Here is a 22197-nt window from a genome sequence, read left to right on the forward strand (position 1 = left end):
TGTCGCCTCTCTAATATACTGTCAGTACGTTTGCGCTGGGGACGAGAAAAACATAAACACATGTTAATAAGTGATAACTAGCTAAAAACTAGTGTGAGCTGCGTCGGTGTTTCTAACTAAACAGTAATGATAAAAGGGTTAAATTATACACCGTAAAAAGATGAAAAAACTTACTGACGTTTCGGACGCTAGTCCTTCGTCGGAGTAAGAGGAAAAAGAGCCTTTTTTACTTCGACGAAGGAATAGCGTCTGAAACGTCAATAGGTTTTTTCATTTTTGTGTCTACTGCCATCGAGATTACACACATGTACTTCATGTCCTATTTGACTAGCGAAAAATATAGTAATATATGACATTCGATATAACTGACATAAAGTTTATCCCGGTATAAGGGTTGTAAAACTTGCACAGCTAGCGGCGCATGGCGAGGATAGCCGACGTTATCCGAAGTCCCGCGTACTGGCTGGTCAACTTGGCTGCTCTGGTTTGCGACTACTTATGACTTTTTATCGACTGGGAAACGTTTGACCAACGTATCAAACCATGATTCGGTAGGATTCAGTGATTTCTACAAGGTGAATCGCAGCCATTAGTTTTGTAGTGAATTTTATTTTTTTATTTTATTTCATTTTTGTTTTTTTTTATTTTTGTTTTTTTGGAACAAGCTAGGCACACAGGTTTTATGGAATGTGTCAAGTGTTGTTTAATTAAAGGTTTTACAGGGATTTCCAATATCTAGAAAGAATTTATTGCAAAAAACGACCACTGAATTGGCGTGTTTGTGCTACACGAAGCATGTTAACAATGTCGCTTCATGAACGATTGTTACAGAAACGATGCGATGTGAAACTGACTCAGATTGTTTTAATACAAAGAAAATATTTGAGCCCTTTAAAGGGATAACTGAGCTTCGTAAGCAGAATATTAAGCCCCGAGTACCTACAAGTGAATATTCTACATATACATGATTCAAAAATGTTGCCGTGTATCTATCGGCAGTAGACACATCTACTCATCGAGTACGTATTTTTTCATTTTTTCACGGTGTTAGATTTACCCTTTTATCATCAAACACATTATATTGGGCTCCCTGTGGTCTAGCCATCTCACCTTGGTGATTGTGATTGATAGTTCGCTTGGTTCTTAATTTTTGCAAATATCTTGTGATTTTGCGTCGATTTTCCTTCACAAAGAGATTGTTTTCTGGTCAACTGATACGTCAGGTGAGTCAGTGATGATGTATTGCGTTGTTTAGTGAGTATTTAGCGCCGTTCGTAGGATTATTAAAAGTGCTGATGACTCGAGTCATTTGGAAACGACGCCTTCACGAAATAATCTGTAAAAACAACGAAACGAAGATCAATATACAAGTAAAGTACAATATGAGAACATTATTCTATACAAATACACTTCTTTACTTGTTCTATCTTGTCAAACAATTCGATAGTGTGGTGTATTGGAGAACTTTGGTAAAGCAAAATCGAGTAACCGTTGCTTTTTGGTGGTTTACCAAACTTTAGAATATTTAACATACTAAAGCAAAATCATCCTGGGCCAGTTTTTATTGATGATAAAAGAAATTTTCATTCAAGTTTTGTAGTCTGGTTCACTATTAGGGGCCGAATTCAGCTTTTATTAGACTGAAACCAAAGCTACACACTGGACGCCATCTTGCTTTTTCCACAGGAAGTCCAAATTTAAAAACGCCACGATATTGTTATTTTCATCCCTGTGAGATCTGCCTTAATCAAGATTGTGATCAACTTAGAAGGTTGAAGTGAGAAGTAAACACGGAGAAAAAAAGAGAAAAAATAAAAATTTAAAAGAAAAGAAAAAGAGAAGAGGGGGATACACAATTCCACTATTTACTGTGACACACTCTGGATCTCAGGGTATTGCTGCTGCAGCCACCAGCATGAGTTATGATAGACTTTCTCTGCCTAGGGCTTAATGGTATCCCATTTCAGATCATGTGTTATTCCCTTGGGAATAGGATTCTTTGTTTGGGTTGTATTCATATTCATTTGTCTCCTCATGTGCAACCAAGCACAACTGTTAAACAAAGATATGATACTCTAGGGAATGACACCTGGTCTGAATAGGGAAAGCATTACACCAGAGCCATGGAGGTCTTCTGATGGATTTGGATGATGACCAAATTAAAACCGGAGGTGTGTGCTGCTAATGCATCACCTTTCACCAATGACACCTGGGTTTGATGGGACTAGATGCTTCAGCTTCACCAGTAAGAAAGTTGAATTTTAAGGTGGCAAAAAAATTGGATAACCCACAGAAAAACCTTTGAAGCACAGGAGAGAACTGACAAACAACTTTACTAACATACTCAACATCAAGCCTGAGAATTATGATTATAGTCAGACATTTTACTCCATATTTACTGTGTACGATAGTGTTCCTTTCATATTTATTTCAGTATTCAAATGGAGTCAGGTGACCATATAAAAAGAGAGGATATGGACTCAGATGAAACAGAGTCAGATTGGTTTGGATATGCTTGTGAATCTGGAGAGATTTTGTTTTATTACAACATTAAGACTGGAGAACACAGATGGAACACAAATTCTACTCACTGTGAGGTAAGTCTCTGCTTTGGTCTGCTCTCACTGTGCATTTCATTGCTTTGCTTGTGCTCTGCTCTACTGTACAGTATTGAAATATTTTGATACATTAAAATTTATTATTTTGATGTGTAGTTTCAGAAATTATTCATACAATACCCCCCCCCCTCCCCCAGAGAAATTTGGAACTTCCGAGGGGTAGGGTCAGAGAAAGAACAAAATTACAGAGTTGGTATACCCCAGGGGTGACCGCTGAGGTTCCACTGTAGTGCATTGCAAGACCAAAGGGCATTATGGGTCTTGTTAATTTGAAATAAAAAGTAAATATACAGCAATTAACTCTCTACATGTAGTTAGTATATTGTTTCAGATGGAATGCACTAAAAATAGAATAAATAATTATTATTAATCCTACTTTAGACAATGTCACTATGACCCACAATGCACTTCGGTCTTGGAATACACTATATAGTATCCAGTATTCAACCTTTTTTTTCAAGGAGTTATAAGCTTCCAGATCGCGATTCTAAACAATTTAACACACAAAATTGGAAAAAACTGACCGATTTTATTTGATTAAAATGGAAATTCCCCTTACGGGCGCAAGCAACAAGCGTAAAATTTGACTCGCGCGCTGGCTTTACTTTTCGTTGCGTTAGCTAATCAGAAACCTTAATTTTGAAACTACAATACCAAAAAAATTTTTCGTCTCAAAAATACATTCCTTTGACTAAACGTTGTCGTTCATCGGATCAGCCCTACGCGCCTAGACCGAAAAGGATAACGGGTAAATTACCCAGAACTTGCGTCATCCAAACTGCTCGCCAGTTTAAATCTAATTCGCCGTATGCTCGAAGTATGGTTTTAGCAAATTAAATGGGATCGGAAACAGCGAGCTCAAGACGTGTTAGATAACATATACGGCAGCTAGTAACTGTGAATTAATTATCCCCATGATTCTTTTCGGTCTAGGCGCGTAGGGATGAAGCCGATCAAACGACAACGTTTAGTCAAAGGACTGTATAAGAAGCTATTTAGTGAATCGCGATGCCATATATTGAGAAATTGCACAACTTTTAGATATTAATATGGAACAGGTAAATGGTTATAATATTTTACTTGTTGTTAATCTAGAACACCATCCTTAGAGTACAGACCAGTGATGTACCACATGTACCAAATGAACTGTGCAGTGTGGCTACACAGACTGAAGACTACGGATGTGTCAATCACTGTACCTCAATGTATGTGGACAATGAACGACAAATGGAAAATAGAGATAGCGAAAGCAACGAAATAAGAGAAGACGTAAATGATGATGATACGATTGATGTCAATGAGCAGAACACGTTTAATAACACTGATGTTAACGACAACCTTGATGAGGTTAGTGAAGACTATGAGGTGGATGAGTCATTGAGTACCATAGTTACCAAGATGAAAGAAAGGAAGGAGCTTGTACCAAATGTACAAACTAAGCACAAAAGTAATACCAAGACTTATGCCTGTTCTTACTGCAGTAGAACATTTAAGTGGAAAAGCGTACTTGATATTCATCTACGAACACATACCGGTGAAAAGCCATACCGATGTTTGCATTGCGAAAAGGCATTTACATTGAAAAGTAGTCTCGTTATTCATCTACGAATACATACAGGTGAAAAGCCATATGAATGTTCGTACTGTGATAAAGCATTTAGTACGAAAACAAGATTGAAAACCCATGTACGAACACATACCGGTGAAAAGCCATATGAATGTTCGTATTGTGATAAAGCATTTTCACACTCTTTTTCTCTCAATCGCCATCACCTAAGATCACATCCCGGTGAAATGCCCTTTGAATGCTCGTATTGTGATAAGGCATTTATTTCGAAAACGAAATTGAAAATCCATGTACGAACACATACCGGTGAAAAGCCATATGAAGGTTCGTACTGTGATAAAGCATTTTCTGCGACAACAAGATTGAGAATCCATCTACGAACACATACCGGAGAAAAGCCATTGAAATGTTCGTATTGTGATAAAGCATTTATTACGAAAGCGAAATTGGATATCCATGTACGAACACATACCGGTGAAAAACCATATGAGTGTTTGTATTGTGATAAAGCATTTGCACGGAAAGATAATATGAATAGCCATCTACGAACACATACCGGTGAAAAGCCATTTAACTGTTCGTATTGTGATAAAGCATTTGCACAGAAAACGTATATGAATAGCCATCTACGAACACATACCGGTGAAAAGCCATATGAATGTGTGTATTGTGATAAAGCATTTTCACGGAAAGAAAATATGAATAGCCATCTACGAACACATACCGGAGAAAAGCCATTTAACTGTTCGTATTGTGATAAAGCATTTTCACAGAAAACATATATGAACAATCACCTTCGAACACACCGGTGAAAAGCCATTTGAATGTTTGTATTTCGACTATTTTATGCAAGTCGAGCGTTGGTTCCAATCCACGGTCACACTATACCGGAGCGAAACAAAGGTGGCAAAGAAAATATGAAAATTCTTTATTAAGTTTCTATGTTCAATTGGACTTTTATAACATAACTAAGATATGACGCGCGCTCTGATTGGCTCACCACCTATTATATGAAGAAAAAATGTATGGAGCACTCGTATGGAGCACGCTGGTGACGTCAATTTGGTGAAAATTCGGTGAAAATTGCTAGCATTCACATAAAACTAAAGAGACTACTAACTGGTTACCTTTCTGTACATTTACTAAAGGTAAAATATAACAATTGATTTCCTTTCAATAAAAAGTTTATAGCGTATTTGTTTGAGCTCAAGTTTGGCTCACTAAAAGACTCGCCCTTCCACCGGCCAGCTCACTACTGCGAAATCAAGAAGTCTTGCAGTTGAGAAGTCAATTAGCTCAGTTTTTCTTGCTGAATCCGCCGTACAGGTCACCACAGCAGTCCAGCAAAACACCACGATGGTTACTGGAGTCCAAGTAAAGCCACTGATGCATTCTTTCGACTCAGTTTTCAAAAAAATTAATATGTTTAGATAGTTTGTGATGCAGCCAAGCGCCAACGAAAATCACTAAATCGACTTCTCCTCAATCAAATTAACTTTCTTGTGAATGAAAACGTTTAAGAATACAATTAGGAACTGCTTCCCTTGCATGAATTTTCGGAAAAAGTTTTGAAAAATGAAGTTTAAAATACAAATTTAGCTGTTTTTGATCCGAACACGAGACTTGACTTATTTCAACTTGGATCTTAAAGTATCGTGCTCGCATCTTAGGAGAATCTGTGATTTGATCAGAGCGAAATAAACAGTTTTTATCGTGTAAAGTTGTTAGTTGTTCTTTCGTGTAAAGTTGTTCTTTCTGGTAGCTAGAGTTGCTCTTACGCTAGCATCGTGCTCTACCCGCAACTATCCGCGTGCACCATCAATAGATTTACGCACGCTAAGCATTGACCTTACTTAAGAAATGGATTTTGTAAAGAAATTATGGCATAAACGTTTCAATCCCTCCCCCAAAATGCCTTTCACTGTGCAATAGGCCTTTTGCAGTTAACGGTCACGTGTCTTTACTGGAATGCAATTTTTTTTTTTAAATTGGTGATTCTTTTTAGCTACTTGTAAAGAACTGAATGAAAACGTGTATCCAGTGTGTTACGAAATGCAGTTTTATTACGATCTCTCGAAACAGGTTGTAGAAAGTTTGTTTGCAGTCCAGTAAATTTCTCCCGTGGGAATCAGGATGTTCATTCATTGCTCTCAGTGAATTAATCAGCACGTGATTGCTTAGCTGCAAAGGGCCTATAGTAGCTCTATCACTGCTTTTGAATTTTTGTAACTTTTTTGACTTCAATTTGCTTTTATATTCTTACTGAACTCCCAAACTCAGTAAACTGTTCCTTCCTCCAGGGTCTTGTTTTATTTTTCTTCCCCTTCGCGTAGATATGTCAAAAATAATGTGAGCTGTCCTAGTCTGGAATAGATCTTCAGGGCGTGTACTGATTTCAGTTGACGAACAACCTTCTGACGTAGACCGTCTGGCTCGCAGAAGGAAGTTCAGGATAAAAGATCGAGGTGATAGACCTTATTCATGGTGTGACAATGTCAGTTCCCAATTCAGCGTGACAAACCTCCTGAGGATTCATTTTCTTTTGTTTTTACTCTTAGAAAAATTCATGAGTATCCCAAAGGATACGAAAGGAATAACGATGATATCCCGAAGAGTTGCAAAGCAATAGCTCTTCATTCCACCAGGGGTTTGTCACGTTGAATTGGGAAAACATTCTCACACCACGAATAAGGTCTATTGGAATCCACTCCGGCTCGGAACTTGCTGCAAGTTCCTGCAAGACAATACCCCACTCTTATTCTGAGTTAGAACAATCATCCTCATGGTGATTATTGATATCAGTTCAGTAACGGGATAGTGTAGAAATTCGAATCAGAAACCATTGACGGTTTTATAATTATTTTTTACATTGATATGTGAGGACATCGACTTGATCTTATTATGTGGCAAGCGACTAGACTCTTTTCCTGATAACACGTGATACGGTAATGACGATAACAAGCAGGGAGAGAAAGTAAAAGACAGCAAAAAAGGGATAGATATTTCATTTTGCGAGCTTCTTAAACGGTGCGTTTGAGCTGGGGACTAGAAATATATAAATGCAAGTTAAGAAGAGATAACCGAGCTAAAAACTAGTGTGAGCTGATTCGGAGTTTCTAATGAAACAGTTATGATAAAAATGTAAATTTTGCACCGTGAAAAGATGAAAAGATGAAAAAACTTACTGACGTTTCGGACGCTAGTCCTTCGTCGGAGTAAAATAGCAAAAAGAGCCTCTTACTTCGACGAAGGACTAGCGTCTGAAACGTCAGTAGGTTTTTTCATTTTTGTGTCTACTGCCATCGAGATTACCCAGATATACTTCATGTCCTATTTGACTAGCGAAAAATAAAGATAAATGACATACGAAATAACTGGCATAAAGTTCATCCCGGTATAAGGGTTGTAAAACTTCGGATTACTTTCGGATCCCACGTGCACACCCAGCGGCGCATGGCGAGGATAGCCGACGTTATCCGAAGTCTCGCGTACTGGCTGGTCAACTTGGTTGCTCTGGTTTGCGACTGCTTACGACTTTTTATCGACTGGGAAACGTTTGACCAATGTTTCAAACATGATTTGGTAGGATTCAGTGATTTCTACAAGGTGAATCGCAGCAATTAATTTTTATAGTGAATTTTATTTGTTTTTTTCTTTCTTTTTTTTGGAACAAGCTAGGCACACAGGTTTTATGGAATGTGCCATAAGTGTTGTTTAATTAAAGTGCTTTCAGGTATTTCCAATATCTAGAAAGAATTTATCGCAAAAAACGACCACTGAATTGGTGTGTTTGTGCTACACGAACCATGTTAACAATGTCGCTTCATGAACGATTGTTACGGAAACGATGCGATGTGAAACTGATTCAGATTCTTAAAGTGACAATATTTGAGCCCTGTAAAGGGATAACTGATCAGCTCCATAAGCAGAATATTAAGTCCTTTATACCTACAAGTGAGTATTCTACATATACATGATTCAAAAATGCTGCCGTGTATCTATCAGCAGTAGACACATATACTCATCGAGTACGTATTTTTTAATTTTTTCACGGCGTTAAATTTACCCTAGTTATCATTAAACATATGTTATTGCTCCCAGTGGTCTCCCATTTCACCTTCTTGGTGACTGTGCTAAATGTCAGTTCGCTTGGTTCTTAATTTTTGCAAATATCTTGTCATTTTGGTCGATTTTCCTTCACAAACAGATTGTTTTCTGGTCAACTGATACGTCAGGTGAGTCAGTCATGATGTATTGCGTTGTTTAGTGAGTATTTAGTGCTGTTCGTAGGATTATTAAAAGTGCTGATGACTCGAGTCATTTGGAAACGACGCCTTCACGAAGATCAATATACAAGTAAAGTACGATATGAGAACATTATTCTATACAAATACACTTCTTTACTTGTTCTATCTTGTCAAACAATTCGATAGTGTGGTGTATTGGAGAACTTTGGTAAAGCAAAATCGAGTAACCGTTGCTTGTTGGTGGTTTACACATTAGACGCCATCTGGCTTTTTCCACAGGAAGTCCAAATTTAAAAAAGCCACTAAATTGTTATTTTCATCCCTGTGAGGTCTGCCTTAATCAAGATTGTGATCAACTTAGAAGGTTGAAGTGAGAAATAAACACGGAGAAAAAAAGAGAAAAAAAAATTTAAAAGAAAAGAAAAAGAGAAGAGGGGGATACACAATTCCACTATTTACTGTGACACACTCTGGATCTCAGGGTATTGCTGCTGCAGCCATCAGCATGAGTTATGATAGACTTTCTCTGCCTAGGGCTTAATGGTATCCCATTTCAGATCATGTGTCATTCATATTCATATTCATTTGTCTCCTCATGTGCAACCAAGCACAACTGTTAAACAAAGATATGATACTCTAGGGAATGAACCCAGGTCTGAATAGGGAAAGCATTACACCAGAGCCATGGAGGTCTACTGATGGATTTGGATGATGACCAAATTAAAACCGGAGGTGTGTGCTGCTAATGCATCACCTTTCACCAATGACACCTGGGTTTGATGGGACTAAATGCTTCAGCTTCACCAGTAAGAAAGTTGAATTTTAAGGTGGCAAAAAAATTGGATAACCCACAGAAAAACCTTTGAAGCACAGGAGAGAACTGACAAACAACTTTACTAACATACTCAACATCAAGCCTGAGAATTATGATTATAGTCAGACATTTTACTCCATATTTACTGTGTACTAATAGTGTTCCTTTCATATTTATTTCAGTATTCAAATGGAGTCAGGTGACCATATAAAAAGAGAGGATATGGACTCAGATGAAACAGAGTCAGATTGGTTTGGATATGCTTGTGAATCTGGAGAGATTTTGTTTTATTACAACATTAAGACTGGAGAACACAGATGGAACACAAATTCTACTCACTGTGAGGTAAGCCTCTGTTTTGCTCTGCTCTCACTGTGCATTTCATTGCTTTGCTTGTGCTCTGCTCTACTGTACAGTATTGAAATATTTTGATACATTAAAATTTATTATTTTGATGTGTAGTTTCAGAAATTATTCATAACCCCCCCCTCTCCCTCCCCCAGAGAAATTTGGAATTTCGGAGGGGTAGGGTCAGAGAAAGAACAAAACTACAGAGTTGGTATACCCCAGGGGTGACCGCTGAGGTTCCACTGTAGTGCATTGCAAGACCAAAGGGCATTGTGGGTCTCGTTAATTTGAAATAAAAAGTAAATATACAGCAATTAACTCTCTACATGTAGTTAGTATATTGTTTCAGATGGAATACACTAAAAATAGAATAAATTATTATTATTAACTGTACTTTAGACAATATCACTATGACCCACAACTCACTTCGGTCTTGGAATGCACTATTTAGTATGCAGTATTCAACCTTTTTTCTTCAAAATGCTATAAGCTTCCAGATAGTAGGTATGCAAAAGTTACATTATTATGTTGTTAATCTACCCTAACTAATTAACTAATTACGATTTAGAGGCGGCAATGCCACCAAATATTGACAGCCAGTCCGGAGAAAATATATTCGGTATTGGGCGGAGTCGCGAAGTGACGGATATATTTAATATCCAAAGCGGAATATATTTTCTCAACACGCCGTCAATATTTCGTGGTATTGTCGTCTCAAAATCGTAATTAGTTTTGTATCGCGATTCTAAACAATTTAACACAAAAAATTGGAAAAAATATGGCCGATTTTCTTGGATGAAAAGCAAAATTATCCTTACGAGCGCGCTATGGCGCAAGCAACAAGCGTAAGAATTTGACGCGCGCGCTAGCTTTCGTTTTCGTCGCGTGTTAGCCAATCAGAAACCTTAATTTTGAAACTACAATACAACAAAATATTATCGTCTCAAAAATATAAGTAGCTATTTAGTGAATCGCGATGCCATATATTGAGAAATTACATAACTTTTAGATATTAAATGGAACAGGTAAAAGGTTATAACATTTCACTTGCTGTTTATATCTAGAACACCTTCATCAGAGTTCAGACCAGTGATGTACCAGATGTACCAAATGAACTTTGCAGTGTGGCTACACAGACTGAAGACTACGCATGTGACAATCACTGTACCTCAATGTATGTGAGCAATGAACGACAAATGGAAAATAGAGATAGCAAAAGCAACGAAATAAAAGAAGAAGTAAGCGATGATGATGATACTATTGATGTCAATGAGCAGAACACGTTGAATAACACTGATGTTAACGACAACCTTGATGAAGTTAGTGAAGACTATGAGATGGATGAGTCATTGAGTACCATAGTTACCAAGATGAAAGAAAAGAAGGAGCTCGTACCAAATGTACAAACTAAGCACAAAAGTAATACCAAGACTTATGCCTGCTCTTACTGCAGTAGAACATTTAAGTGGAAAACCAATTTTGTTGTTCATGTACGAATACATACCGGTGAAAAGCCATATGAATGTTCGTACTGTGATAAAGCATTTAGTAGGAAAGCGAGTATGAATATGCATCTACGAACACATACCGGTGAAAAGCCATATGAATGTTCGTATTGTGATAAAGCATTTTCACACTCTATTTCTCTCAATCGCCATCACCTACGATCACATCCCGGTGAAAAGCCCTTTGAATGCTCGTATTGTGATAAGGCATTTGCAGAGAAAAAAGCATTAAATACCCATCGACGAACACATTCCGGGGAAGCGCAATTTGAATGTTCGCATTGTGGTAAAGCATTTATTTCGAAAACGACATTGAAAATCCATGTACGAACACATACCGGTGAAAAGCCATATGAATGTTCGTACTGTGATAGAGCATTTGCACGGAAAGCGAATATGAATAGCCATCTACGAACACATACCGGTGAAAAGCCATTTAACTGTTCGTATTGTGATAAAGCATTTGCACAGAAAACGTATATGAATAGCCATCTACGAACACATACCGGTGAAAAGCCATTTAATTGTTTGTATTGTGACAAAGCATTTTCACAGAAAACGTATATGAATAGCCATCTACGAACACATACCGGTGAAAAGCCATATGAGTGTGTGTATTGTGATAAAGCATTTGCACGGAAAAAGGATATGAATATGCATCTACGAACACATACCGGTGAAAAGCCATATGAGTGTGTGTATTGTGATAAAGCATTTGCACGGAAAACGTATATGAATAGCCATCTACGAACACATACCGGTGAAAAGCCATATGAGTGTGTGTATTGTGATAAAGCATTTGCACGGAAAAAGGATATGAATATGCATCTACGAACACATACCGGTGAAAAGCCATATGAGTGTGTGTATTGTGATAAAGCATTTGCACGGAAAAAGGATATGAATATGCATCTACGAACACATAATGGTGAAAAGCCATATGAGTGTGTGTATTGTGATAAAGCATTTGCACGGAAAAAGGATATGAATATGCATCTACGAACACATACCGGTGAAAAGTCATTTAACTGTTCGTATTGCGATAAAGCATTTTCACAGAAAACGTATATGAACAAACATATTCGAACACACCGGTGAAAAGTCATTTGAATATTTGTATTTCGACTATTTCATGCAAGTCGAGCGTTGGTTCCAATCCACGGTCACATACCGGAGCGAAACAAAGGTGGCAAAGAAAATATGAAAATTCTTTATTAAGGTCCCGTCCACACGTTCCGCAAATTTTTATATTCGCAAATTTTTTCTTACGGATACGGTTGATGTCCACACGTGTCCGCAAATTTTTGTGTCCGTATCCGCAAATTTTACGAAAACGGATACGTGTGGACGGTGAAAACGATTCGAATACGCTGCGTGTGGACGCAAACATTTTCGTATTCGCAAAAAATAATTTCAGGACATGTGGACGGGGCCTAAGTTTCTATGTTCAATTGGACTTTTACAACATAACTAATAGTCCAGTCATTTCATGATTTAACCTGCCAATAATTGCAACAGAAGGTTTTTCCTCGCAATGCAATTGGAAATGATCTTAATAACAACCAAAAAAAATCCCCAGTAAATTTGAGCACGGGAAAGTATTACAAATTTAATTTCTTTTTAGCTTAGGAAAGTCGCTCTCTCCTGAAACATGAAAACGAGGCTGTAACCGGAAGTTGCTTCATTTGCCTCGTAAATGACCTTATTATTGAACGGAATCTTTAGCAATAACGAAAATATGCTCCTGAACAGGTCAATAACTTATAAGAACCCTAATATTTTGCCATTTTTGACTGTATAAAATTACTTTACTGAATTTGCTACATATTGTTATATGTTATCAGTATTTTACCTATAGAGCGTTGCCCCTTGGTATTAGGTTTGCCCAGGACCGAGCTATTTGTTAAGAATTCAGTTGGTTCTTGGCATGCATGTACAGCAGTTACTGATTTGAAGTAAAACACAGGCTGATTGCCCTGGTATCTTACTTGACCTGTTTTAAAATGCTCAATGAAATTTATGTAAATCTCTACTCCTACTCGTTATCATCGCACTGATCGCCAACTTCCAGGGAATTTATGCAGCTCACTCCTTTACATTGCCACAAGCAGGAGAACAGTCGAGATTGTGTTTTCGACAGGTGCATCTTCGGGTACTACAATCGGATGCACAGTTACGTCGAATGATGGACAGTAGAGATTCTGGAGCAAGTGGTAGGCTGGTCATCAATGGCTTTATCAGGTCTTGGGTCGTCTCCCATATCCCCACTGATTAGGGTCCATATCACCGTCCTCGCCTTTCCATTGCCTGATCTAAATTAAGGTACCCCCTAAGACTATGATAACGCAAAGCTGCTGAGGACGGGGGTAAACTCTGTGGCTGGACTTGGACCTTTCCGCTGGCCAGTTGCTCGTAGTATCTTCTGTATCTCAGTTTGTTAATGTTCTCTTCACGTCTGCCATTCATAATTGAAATGAGAGCATTTTCCCCAGCTTTAACAACATCTTCTACGGAGGAATCGCTAGCATTGAATACCTTGATTTGCTCACGAAAGTAAGGATTACTCACGAATTTCTTAAGAGTAGCGCCCTTGCCGATACCAAAGATGCGGGAGGTCGTATCGCATCCGAGAAATGCATGGATAAACAAAATGTTATCACATACGTCCTTTCCAAGTTCGGTCTTCACTTCCTTCATTAGCCACGTTCGTCGCTTTGCTCTGGCTTTGGGCTCCGGCCTGAAGAGAAGGGCAAAGCTGTTCAGATTGGTGTAGTAACACAGTAAGACGAGAAGATCTGTATCGTCTCCAACTAGTGTTGTATGCCTTATTTCGGAAGACTCGACCGCCGTTTTGACGATCAGGAGGTCTGCGTCTCCGTTTGCCTGCAAGACCACGCAACCTTCACTTCTTAAGCGCCCGCTTAGCATTTTTATCAGGCTTTTCTTGTTCTGGGAATTTGACAGGAAGTTTTCTTTCTTCATAGTAATCTTTATGTCTTCTGTAAAATTTACAGTAGTTCCTACCTTGTTTGCTGCACGTCTCTGTTGTGTCATACTCTTTGTTGTCAAAGTATCATAACCATCAAAGCTATGCTTGGCCTGCCGTAGTGTCGCGTGACATACCTACAGTACATGTCACATAAATCCTGGTAAGTTGCTGATCCTGGTCGAGGTCATGGGCATCTGTGGATTAGTGCGCCCCCATCCAGTACATAGTAAGTGTCTTAGGGTGAGGTTGATTGGTTGACGGCGGAAGAACTCAGTTGGGAACATAGTGCATCGGCGAGAGCTGGTTTGTTTGCTTGCCTCATGACACCTGGTGCTTCGAATAAAGCGGTAGGGTAGGCGCAAAGCTCGAACTGAAACACTGATTGAAAGTCATCTGCATTGTTGCAAGCAAGAACAAGTCGCTGAAAGAGAAGCTGCTGATCAATCTGCACTTGTTCTTTGTCGATTCTAACTGAATAAGAAGAGTTGAAGGTATTTGCTTGCTCACTTCGCTTGAATGAGTAGTCCAATACAGATTGTCCACTCATTCCTGATATAATCTGTTTCCCGATTGCCTTAGCAGAATCTGCGTTCACATTTTGTTCTGCACTGACATCATTCATGATGTTTCTAAGTGTGGTGCTTGTTATAAATGGACTTCTATCTGATAACAGAGAAAGTATTGTCATCGTGTCTTTGGTATACCGTTGCTGTCTTGCGTCAGTCATGTCCTTATTTTGCTCACCAGAGTTGTATAAAACACCCGTTAATTCTTGCATTGCTTGGCTAGTTTCTGCACATGCGGGAGTAGAAAGCAAACATATTGTTCGCTGCTGTTCCGTCATGCCACGCCCTCTTGTTAATCCCCCGGCGGTCTTCAGACTTCTCATAAGTACTTGTTCAATTACCAGATCTGTGGATAGACCAGCCCATAACCTTCAACAAACCGTTTGTATACCTCAGAATTTTCAGACTCGAGCTTGGACATTGACTGAAGATACAACAACGCGCTCTTTAAGTAATGGTTATGTCCAGATGCTGCGAGATAGGGTAACATCTGTGATACTGCATGTAGGTGGAGTTCCCAATTAGCTGTTCTCTCGGCCTTGATAAATGTCCTTAAAATGTCCACCATCTCCATGTACTGTAGCCACAAAGCCGCGGTACGGCTTCTCTCTCTTATTTCATTCGCCTTCTGTTTAACACTTTCTTTTATCTTTGTAAGAACACTTGCAGCACATACGTCATCATTGAATATCTTCTCCTTGATCAAATCTTCGTAAAGTTTGTGGGCTTCTTTGACTTGGTTGTTTCCTTTGTTTTTTTAAATCATTTCCTGTAATGCATAGAAACTTGATTAAAGCTGTCAATTAGTTTATAGAAAGTCAAATTTAATTGGCAATATAACTTACTAGTACAACAGGCTTCGTCAGAGAAAGACATTGATTGATGGTTTATTAAGTTTACGCCCTCGCCTGTGAAGAAAAGCAAGACTGTATTGAGATAGATAAGTTCTATATCTTCATGTATTTCATAAGTGCTATGCGGTCCACAGTTCTTGTTTTGCGGTTGTAAAGTTACCAATGGCACTGAAAGTGAGGCCGAGGTAACCTGACCTAGTCTAGGGTCCTATTCTTGTAGTGGAAGCGGTACTTGTTCAATTGTTGCTCCACATTTTATTTTGGGTAAGGGTTATTGTATTGCAGGGTATTGTTTAGCTCCAAAGTCATTGTGGTCGGCTGTTGTAATGTGGCTCCGGTTGAGGCCGCACATGATTTTGAGAGACTTTGTAAACCGTTTACTGTTTTTTTACCGTTTTTAAAACTCGAACCAAATTGAAATCTCGGTATGAATAATAAACAAAATTGTGATCATAACAGAAGCTCCCAAATCGTTGCCCAAACCTTAGCCCTCAAACCTAACAAAGGCCGACATTGGCACGACATTCAGGTTTTTCATTTCACTTATGGTAGCATTACAAAAGTATAGTTGCATACAGTCAATTCAAAAAACGTTGTCGTCGACCAGCTCAAGCCTACGCGGCTGGACCGAAGGGAATATGGGTAAAACTCACTGAAGCGATTAAATATTCGTTCTGAATTAATTGTTCCCGCTAGTAATAAGATAATAATGGCGAGAAACAATCCAATAAATGCATGTCTTCGGGTTTAGGGAAAGAAAAAAAAAAAAAAGTAGTTATGATTCAGTTCACAATTTCCAAAATATGAAGGCATTAAAAAAACGTCTCCTTCAACACTTCCCGCTCGCCTACGAAGGTTCGTGCTGTAAACCACGCATAACTAGTCAGATAAAATTATGGAGTCAACTCGGCTTCAATGATTACTACCCAGAGTTCCTTTCGGTCCAGTCGCGTAGGCTTAAGTTGGTCGACGACAACATTTTTTGAATTGACTGTATACTTATTTCAATAAAGCTAGTCACCTGAAAAGATACAAAGATGAGGCGGACAAGGATTATGGGTAGATATATTTTACATGTTTCAACCGCTTGATAACTGTTGATGGACTTTCACATCTTTTACCAATTGCAGTCTCACTTCTACTGAGCATCCTCAAGCTGCAGTTTGTATCAAAAAAGCTTTACTTGTTCGATATGAATTGTTTCCCATGATCCTCAGTAATCTCAGCTTTCTAGGTTTTTGGTGACTAACTTTATTGAAATAAGGATGTACCTTGGTCTGGCCTCTAAGACATACTCTAATACGGCATTTTGTATCTTTTTCGCAGGGAAATAACACTCATGCATGATTCCAGTGATCTAGTAAGATTAACTCGAATACTGCATCTTATAAACAAATTGACTAACACTGTTCTGTTGAGGGTAGCTAAAATCGACTTAGTACGGGTGAGTTAGTAAGCTCGGAATTCGTCGAATGAAATCTGAAATGTTGACGACATAAAGGCGAAACTCTTCCGAAAAACTGAGGATCAGTAAACCATGATCAATGCGCTCTTTTACTCTATTGTTTTTCTAAAAGGTACGCGACAATCAAGCTTGGGATTAACGCAAACCACCATTGGCCCCTCAATTGTTTTTTTCTTTCTTTCTTTCTTTCTTCTTCATTCATTTATACATTGCACACAGCACTTTTGTCACTGGCTGTCGCCTACGATATGACTGGAGGGACCAATGGTGGTTAACAGATCCCGGCAACAACTGCAGGAGTCGAGCACTATAAAAGGGCTGTTTAGATAGCCCGCAGGAAGGTTAACCATCAAAGGACGCCACCAAACCATACACCAGAAATTGAAACCATGCGCGATAACGCAGGTTAGCAAGCCTTATCAAACTTTGAAAAACTCGGCTCGTGAAGAAACTCCAATAACCTGCAAATACTACTTTATTTTTGGGTTAGATAATTATAGTCGCTCATCGATCGCGAGAAGAATAAACAGTGAAGCTCCAAACATATTCCCACCAGAAAAACACGATGAACCCAGTAGGCGGAAGGACAGAAACGCTCTAGTGACGCTGGACCACATGCCAACAAACCCGCTGAACGCGATTTATTGGAATACAGTAAAATTGCACGCCAACCAGAACACTATCAGCAAATATACTACATTTCCCGCCAGAACACATTCCAGCAAACCCGCTGAACACATTAATCAGAAAATACACGAAATTTCAATCAATTTCAATGACATGTATCCTAATTACAATTTTAGATTAAGTATATACACCTACTTGCAAGAACGTTGACATACAAGAATAGAACATTAGTAATTTAGTGAGAAAGGAATACATTAAAAGACAAAAGAAAAAGTTCAGCTTCAGTGATCTTCTTTTGTTTTTTAATATAATTCCTATCTCACTAAATCACTAATGTTCTATTTTCGTATGACAACGTTCTTGCAAGTTGGTGTATATATAATAGGACGCTTGCACGATGGCGTCATTGACCTCTACTACCAGACTCCCTTGCACACTTTCTTTTGTTCAGTTAATTAGCACCAATTGTCTTACTATTCTCATGAGGGAATACAAATTTAAATAAGAAAGAAATTTCGCGAAGCATCTTGGTAGTGTGAGTCAAATGATGACATCGTGCAAACGTGCTATTACATATTTTGGGTACAGGCTGTCTATGATAACCGAAATAGTTAACCGAGATAGACAACGCCCGGCCCGATTGGATAGGACGGACGCGAAATGAAATTTCCACTCAACAAAAAGTTCAGCTATCGCCAAACAACACTAGCTGGACTATTTAAATGCTGAACTAATGACCAGTTTGAGCTGCGCCTTGCCGTGACATTCCAAATTCCGCACCGTAACCGTGACCTCTCGCACTGAATACGAAATCTGCTCTCATAGCGGCAAATCACATGATCATGTTTTACTGCAGTAAGAGCAGGCATAAGTATTGGTATTACTTTCGTGCTTAGTTTGTACACTTTCTATCATCTTGGTAATTATGGTACTCATGTGATATTCATATTCGTTTTCTTTGCACATGCTTTACTCAATACGAATATTTATATGGCTTTTCACCGGTATGTGTTTGTAGATGGACTTTCAAATTCGTTTTCGTAATAAATGCTTTACCACAATACGAACATTCATATGGCTTCAGTGGCGGATCCAGGATTTTTCAAAGGGGGGTTCCGTTTCTTAAACTGTGTATAATTCTGATCTTTTGTTATAGTCGATGTCTGACAAAAAAATTGGCTCTAATCACCTAATTTACTATCTAGTAACGGAACTTAAAGCTAAATTAAACATTATAACAGCAAATATTTATCATTTCGTGTTCGACATTATCCTTGTGGATACTTTTAAGCAAAATTTACATAAGACATATTTCTATTACCTAAAAGATCAAACCTTCAAGGGGGGTTCCGTGGAACCCTTCGAACCCCCCTCCCCCCTGGATCCGCCACTGGGTTTTTCGCCGGTATGTCTTTGTAGATGGACTTTCAAATTCGTTTTTGTAATAAATGCTTTAGCACAATACGAACATTCATATGGCTTTTCACCAGTATTTGTTCGTAGATGGATTTTCAATATTGTTTTCGTAGTAAATGCTTTAACACAATACGAACATTCATGTGGTTTTTCACCGGTGTGTTTTCGAAGATGACCATCGAGATCATCTTTTCGTGTAAATGCTTTATCACAATGTGAACACTTATAAGGCTTTTCACTGGTATGTGTTCGTAGATGGATTATCAATTTCGCTTTCGTAGTAAATGCTATATCACAGTACGAACATTCATATGACTTTTCACCGGTATGTGATCTAAGCCCCATCAAACCCAGGTGTCATTGGTGAAAGGTGATGTATTAGCAGCACCAGAAGTTCATAACTATATGAACTTCTGGCAGCACACACCTCTAATTCCTCTGTTCTAATTTGGTAATCATCCAAATCCATCAATTATAACCCATGGTGCTGGCTGAAGCAGCAATATCTTGGGTTACAGAGGCTTTCTTGCTCCATTCTCTTTGTTCATAGCTTTATACAACTAGCCTGCGTAACATCCGGAATTTAAGAAAATTCCGGATGTGACGCAGGCTATATACAACAGCACTAGTAAACAATCCCCCCACCCCCTCCTATTCTTCTTTTTTCTCTCTTAATATTTTATTTTATTTTATTTTATTTTATTTTATTTTATTTTATTTTATTTTATTTTATTTTATTTTATTTTATTTTATTTTATTTTATTTTATTTTATTTTATTTTATTTTATTTTATTTTATTTTATTTTATTTTATTTTATTTTATTTTATTTTATTTTATTTTATTTTATTTATTTTATTTATTTTATTTTATTTTATTTTATTTTATTTTATTTTCTTTTATTTTTATTTTATTTTCTTTTATTTTTAATTTTATTTGACATTTTCTTTTCTTTTCTTTTCTTTTCATTTTTCTTTTCAGTTTTCTTTTATTTTATTTTCTTTTCTTTTCTTTTCTTTATTTTCTTTTATTTTCTTTTTTTCTTTTTTTCTTTTACATTTTATTTTCATTTTCATTTCATTTCCCTTTTACTATTTCTTTCTTTTTATTTTCTTTATTTTCTTTTTCTTTTCTTTTCTTTATCACTTTCACTTTTATTTTCTTTTACTTTTCTTTTCTTTCTTTTATTTTCTTTTCGTTTCTTTTCACTTTTCTTTTACTTTTCTTTTCTTTTCTTTTATTTTCATTTTCTTTTTTTTCTTTTCTTTTCTTTTTTCTCTCCGTTTATTTTTTTTTTTTTTTTTTTTTCACTTCAACCTTCCAAGTTCATCATAATCTTAATTGAGGCAGACCTCACGGGATTTAGTGCATTATGTATTTTGGGCTTCCTGTGGAAAAAACAAGATGGCTTCGTGTGTCAAGCCTTGTCAGTCTAGTAAGAGCTGATTTCATCCCTAGTATTAAGCCAGACTACAAAACTTGAATGGAATTTTTTCTCTAATCAATAAAAACTGGCCTAGGATGCTTTTGCCTCAAGTATGTTCAACATTCTTCAGTTTGGTAAACTACTAAATCATCGGTAATCGCATCACTTTATCAAAATTCTCCAGCACACTGCACTATTTAATTGTTTGACAAGCTAACTAGAACAGGTAAAGAAGCGTACTTGTATAGAAAAGTGCTCTTATATTGTACTTTTCTTGCATATGTATCTCCGTTGCGTAGAGTTTTTTTCGTGGCGGCGTCGTTTACATTTTAATATCATTCGAGTTATCCTTGCACTTTATTCCTACAAACAGCGCTGAATATCCACTAAACAACGCAATACATCATGTCTGACCTACCTGACGTATCAGTTGATCACAAGGGGTTTGCGAAAGAACCAATCGAACTGACATTTAGGCAATCGCCAAAGTGAGATGGAAGTACCACAGGGAGCCCAATAACACATATGCGTTTAGGATTTTGTAAAAAAGGGGAGGAGTGCTGTTGGTGGATTTTTCATGTGATTATTTTGGGGTATGCTGTTGGAGCGTGCACTGGGTTGCCCAATGTGCTGGTATGCTGGAGCTTATTTAACACCTAATATTTGTTATGTACCGCTGAACTTCCTAACACTATTGATGCGGGGGTGGGCTGTTGCATTTTCATTTCCCATGGCATATTATCTTGTGGCCCTGTTCTTTCAAATGCATATAGTAACGTGGCCTTAGCAAGAATGAGAGAATAAAATAACATGTCCCACCCCCAACTCAGACCCAACCTGCGCCTGAGATCTTGAAACACGTCGATTTCTTTCCCATATTCTTGCATCTTCACCCCTGACGATAGGTCCAAGATAGGGCACTAAGTTTAACATCCATACACTTTCGCTTCTATCTACCCATAAGCTTATCATACAAACTTACAAGCAAATTATTTTTCGATACATCATATCAACACCGCCCCTCCACTCGTGCCATGGCCATATGCAACATATTTCCCCTCTCCCCTTGCTTGGGTCCGAATACCTGTGTTTTCCATAGTATTCTCGGATTCACTTCCGAGGTTCTATTTTGTAAATTTGCTATGAAAATGTAAACTAAATAGCTTTATACACTATATCAAACCTGAAATAGTTGAATAAAAATGTATGACCCCCCAAAAATGTTTGCATAATTTCATGCAGCCCCTCAATTTTGCTTGAACAAAAAGGTATGGGCCCCTCCCCATTTGCACCAGCCCACCCCACCCTCCCCCCCCCCCCCCCCCCGCCCCCTTCTAATATATGACTGGTCCCTAATTGTTTAGCATAAACATACTAGCTAATATTATTGTATTGAAAACAAAGAATGTCATTGAAAACTTTACTGTACAAAGCGACGGTCAATCGGCAGCACTGTTTTCATTCATATTTGCGAACTCGACTCCATGTTGCCATCGTTACGAAGTAGGTTTTGGTGGACGTCAATCAATTAATGTGTTTCCATGACATTCCATAGGCATGTTTAGTGTTGAATGTATGACGTCACAGACTCCTAAAAATTCATAAAAATATAATACTTCCCATCCGAATATCAGGGGGAAAAAAAGTTGACCAGTGATTATTAGACCTTAAAGGGTTATTCCAGTAAAAGTTTCAGCTGAATTAAAATTTAGATGATTTTTGTGCTAGTCTCCCTTTAAGAGCTATGTGTTTTCTGA

General features: G+C 37.9%; 2 protein-coding genes and 1 pseudogene across 2 annotated transcripts; 1 reads left to right on the plus strand and 2 right to left on the minus strand.

The window, feature by feature from the left end:
• Positions 1-1099: 1099 nt before the first annotated feature.
• Positions 1100-12197, plus strand: LOC148906418 (uncharacterized). Its single transcript, XM_089038026.1, has 4 exons — positions 1100-1223; positions 2435-2597; positions 3714-4993; positions 10673-12197. Exons 2-4 carry the CDS (start codon positions 2442-2444, stop codon positions 12195-12197), a joined length of 2961 nt encoding a protein of 986 aa, XP_088894152.1. The 5' UTR covers positions 1100-1223; positions 2435-2441.
• Positions 12198-13134: 937 nt separating this feature from the next.
• On the minus strand, positions 13135-15252 carry LOC148906419 (uncharacterized; annotated as a pseudogene).
• Positions 15253-18573: 3321 nt separating this feature from the next.
• Positions 18574-19361, minus strand: LOC116307271 (uncharacterized). Its single transcript, XM_089038028.1, has 2 exons — positions 18936-19361; positions 18574-18678 (listed from the first exon to the last, which is right to left on the minus strand). Exons 1-2 carry the CDS (start codon positions 19359-19361, stop codon positions 18574-18576), a joined length of 531 nt encoding a protein of 176 aa, XP_088894154.1.
• Between the last annotated feature and the right edge of the window lie 2836 nt (positions 19362-22197).

Source organism: Actinia tenebrosa, unplaced genomic scaffold (genome assembly GCF_029948245.1).
Source record: "Actinia tenebrosa isolate PJP-AT-01 unplaced genomic scaffold, QUT_ActTen_1.0 PGA_scaffold5__44_contigs__length_20552954, whole genome shotgun sequence".
In the NCBI taxonomy this organism is placed as follows: Eukaryota; Metazoa; Cnidaria; class Anthozoa; order Actiniaria; family Actiniidae; genus Actinia; species Actinia tenebrosa.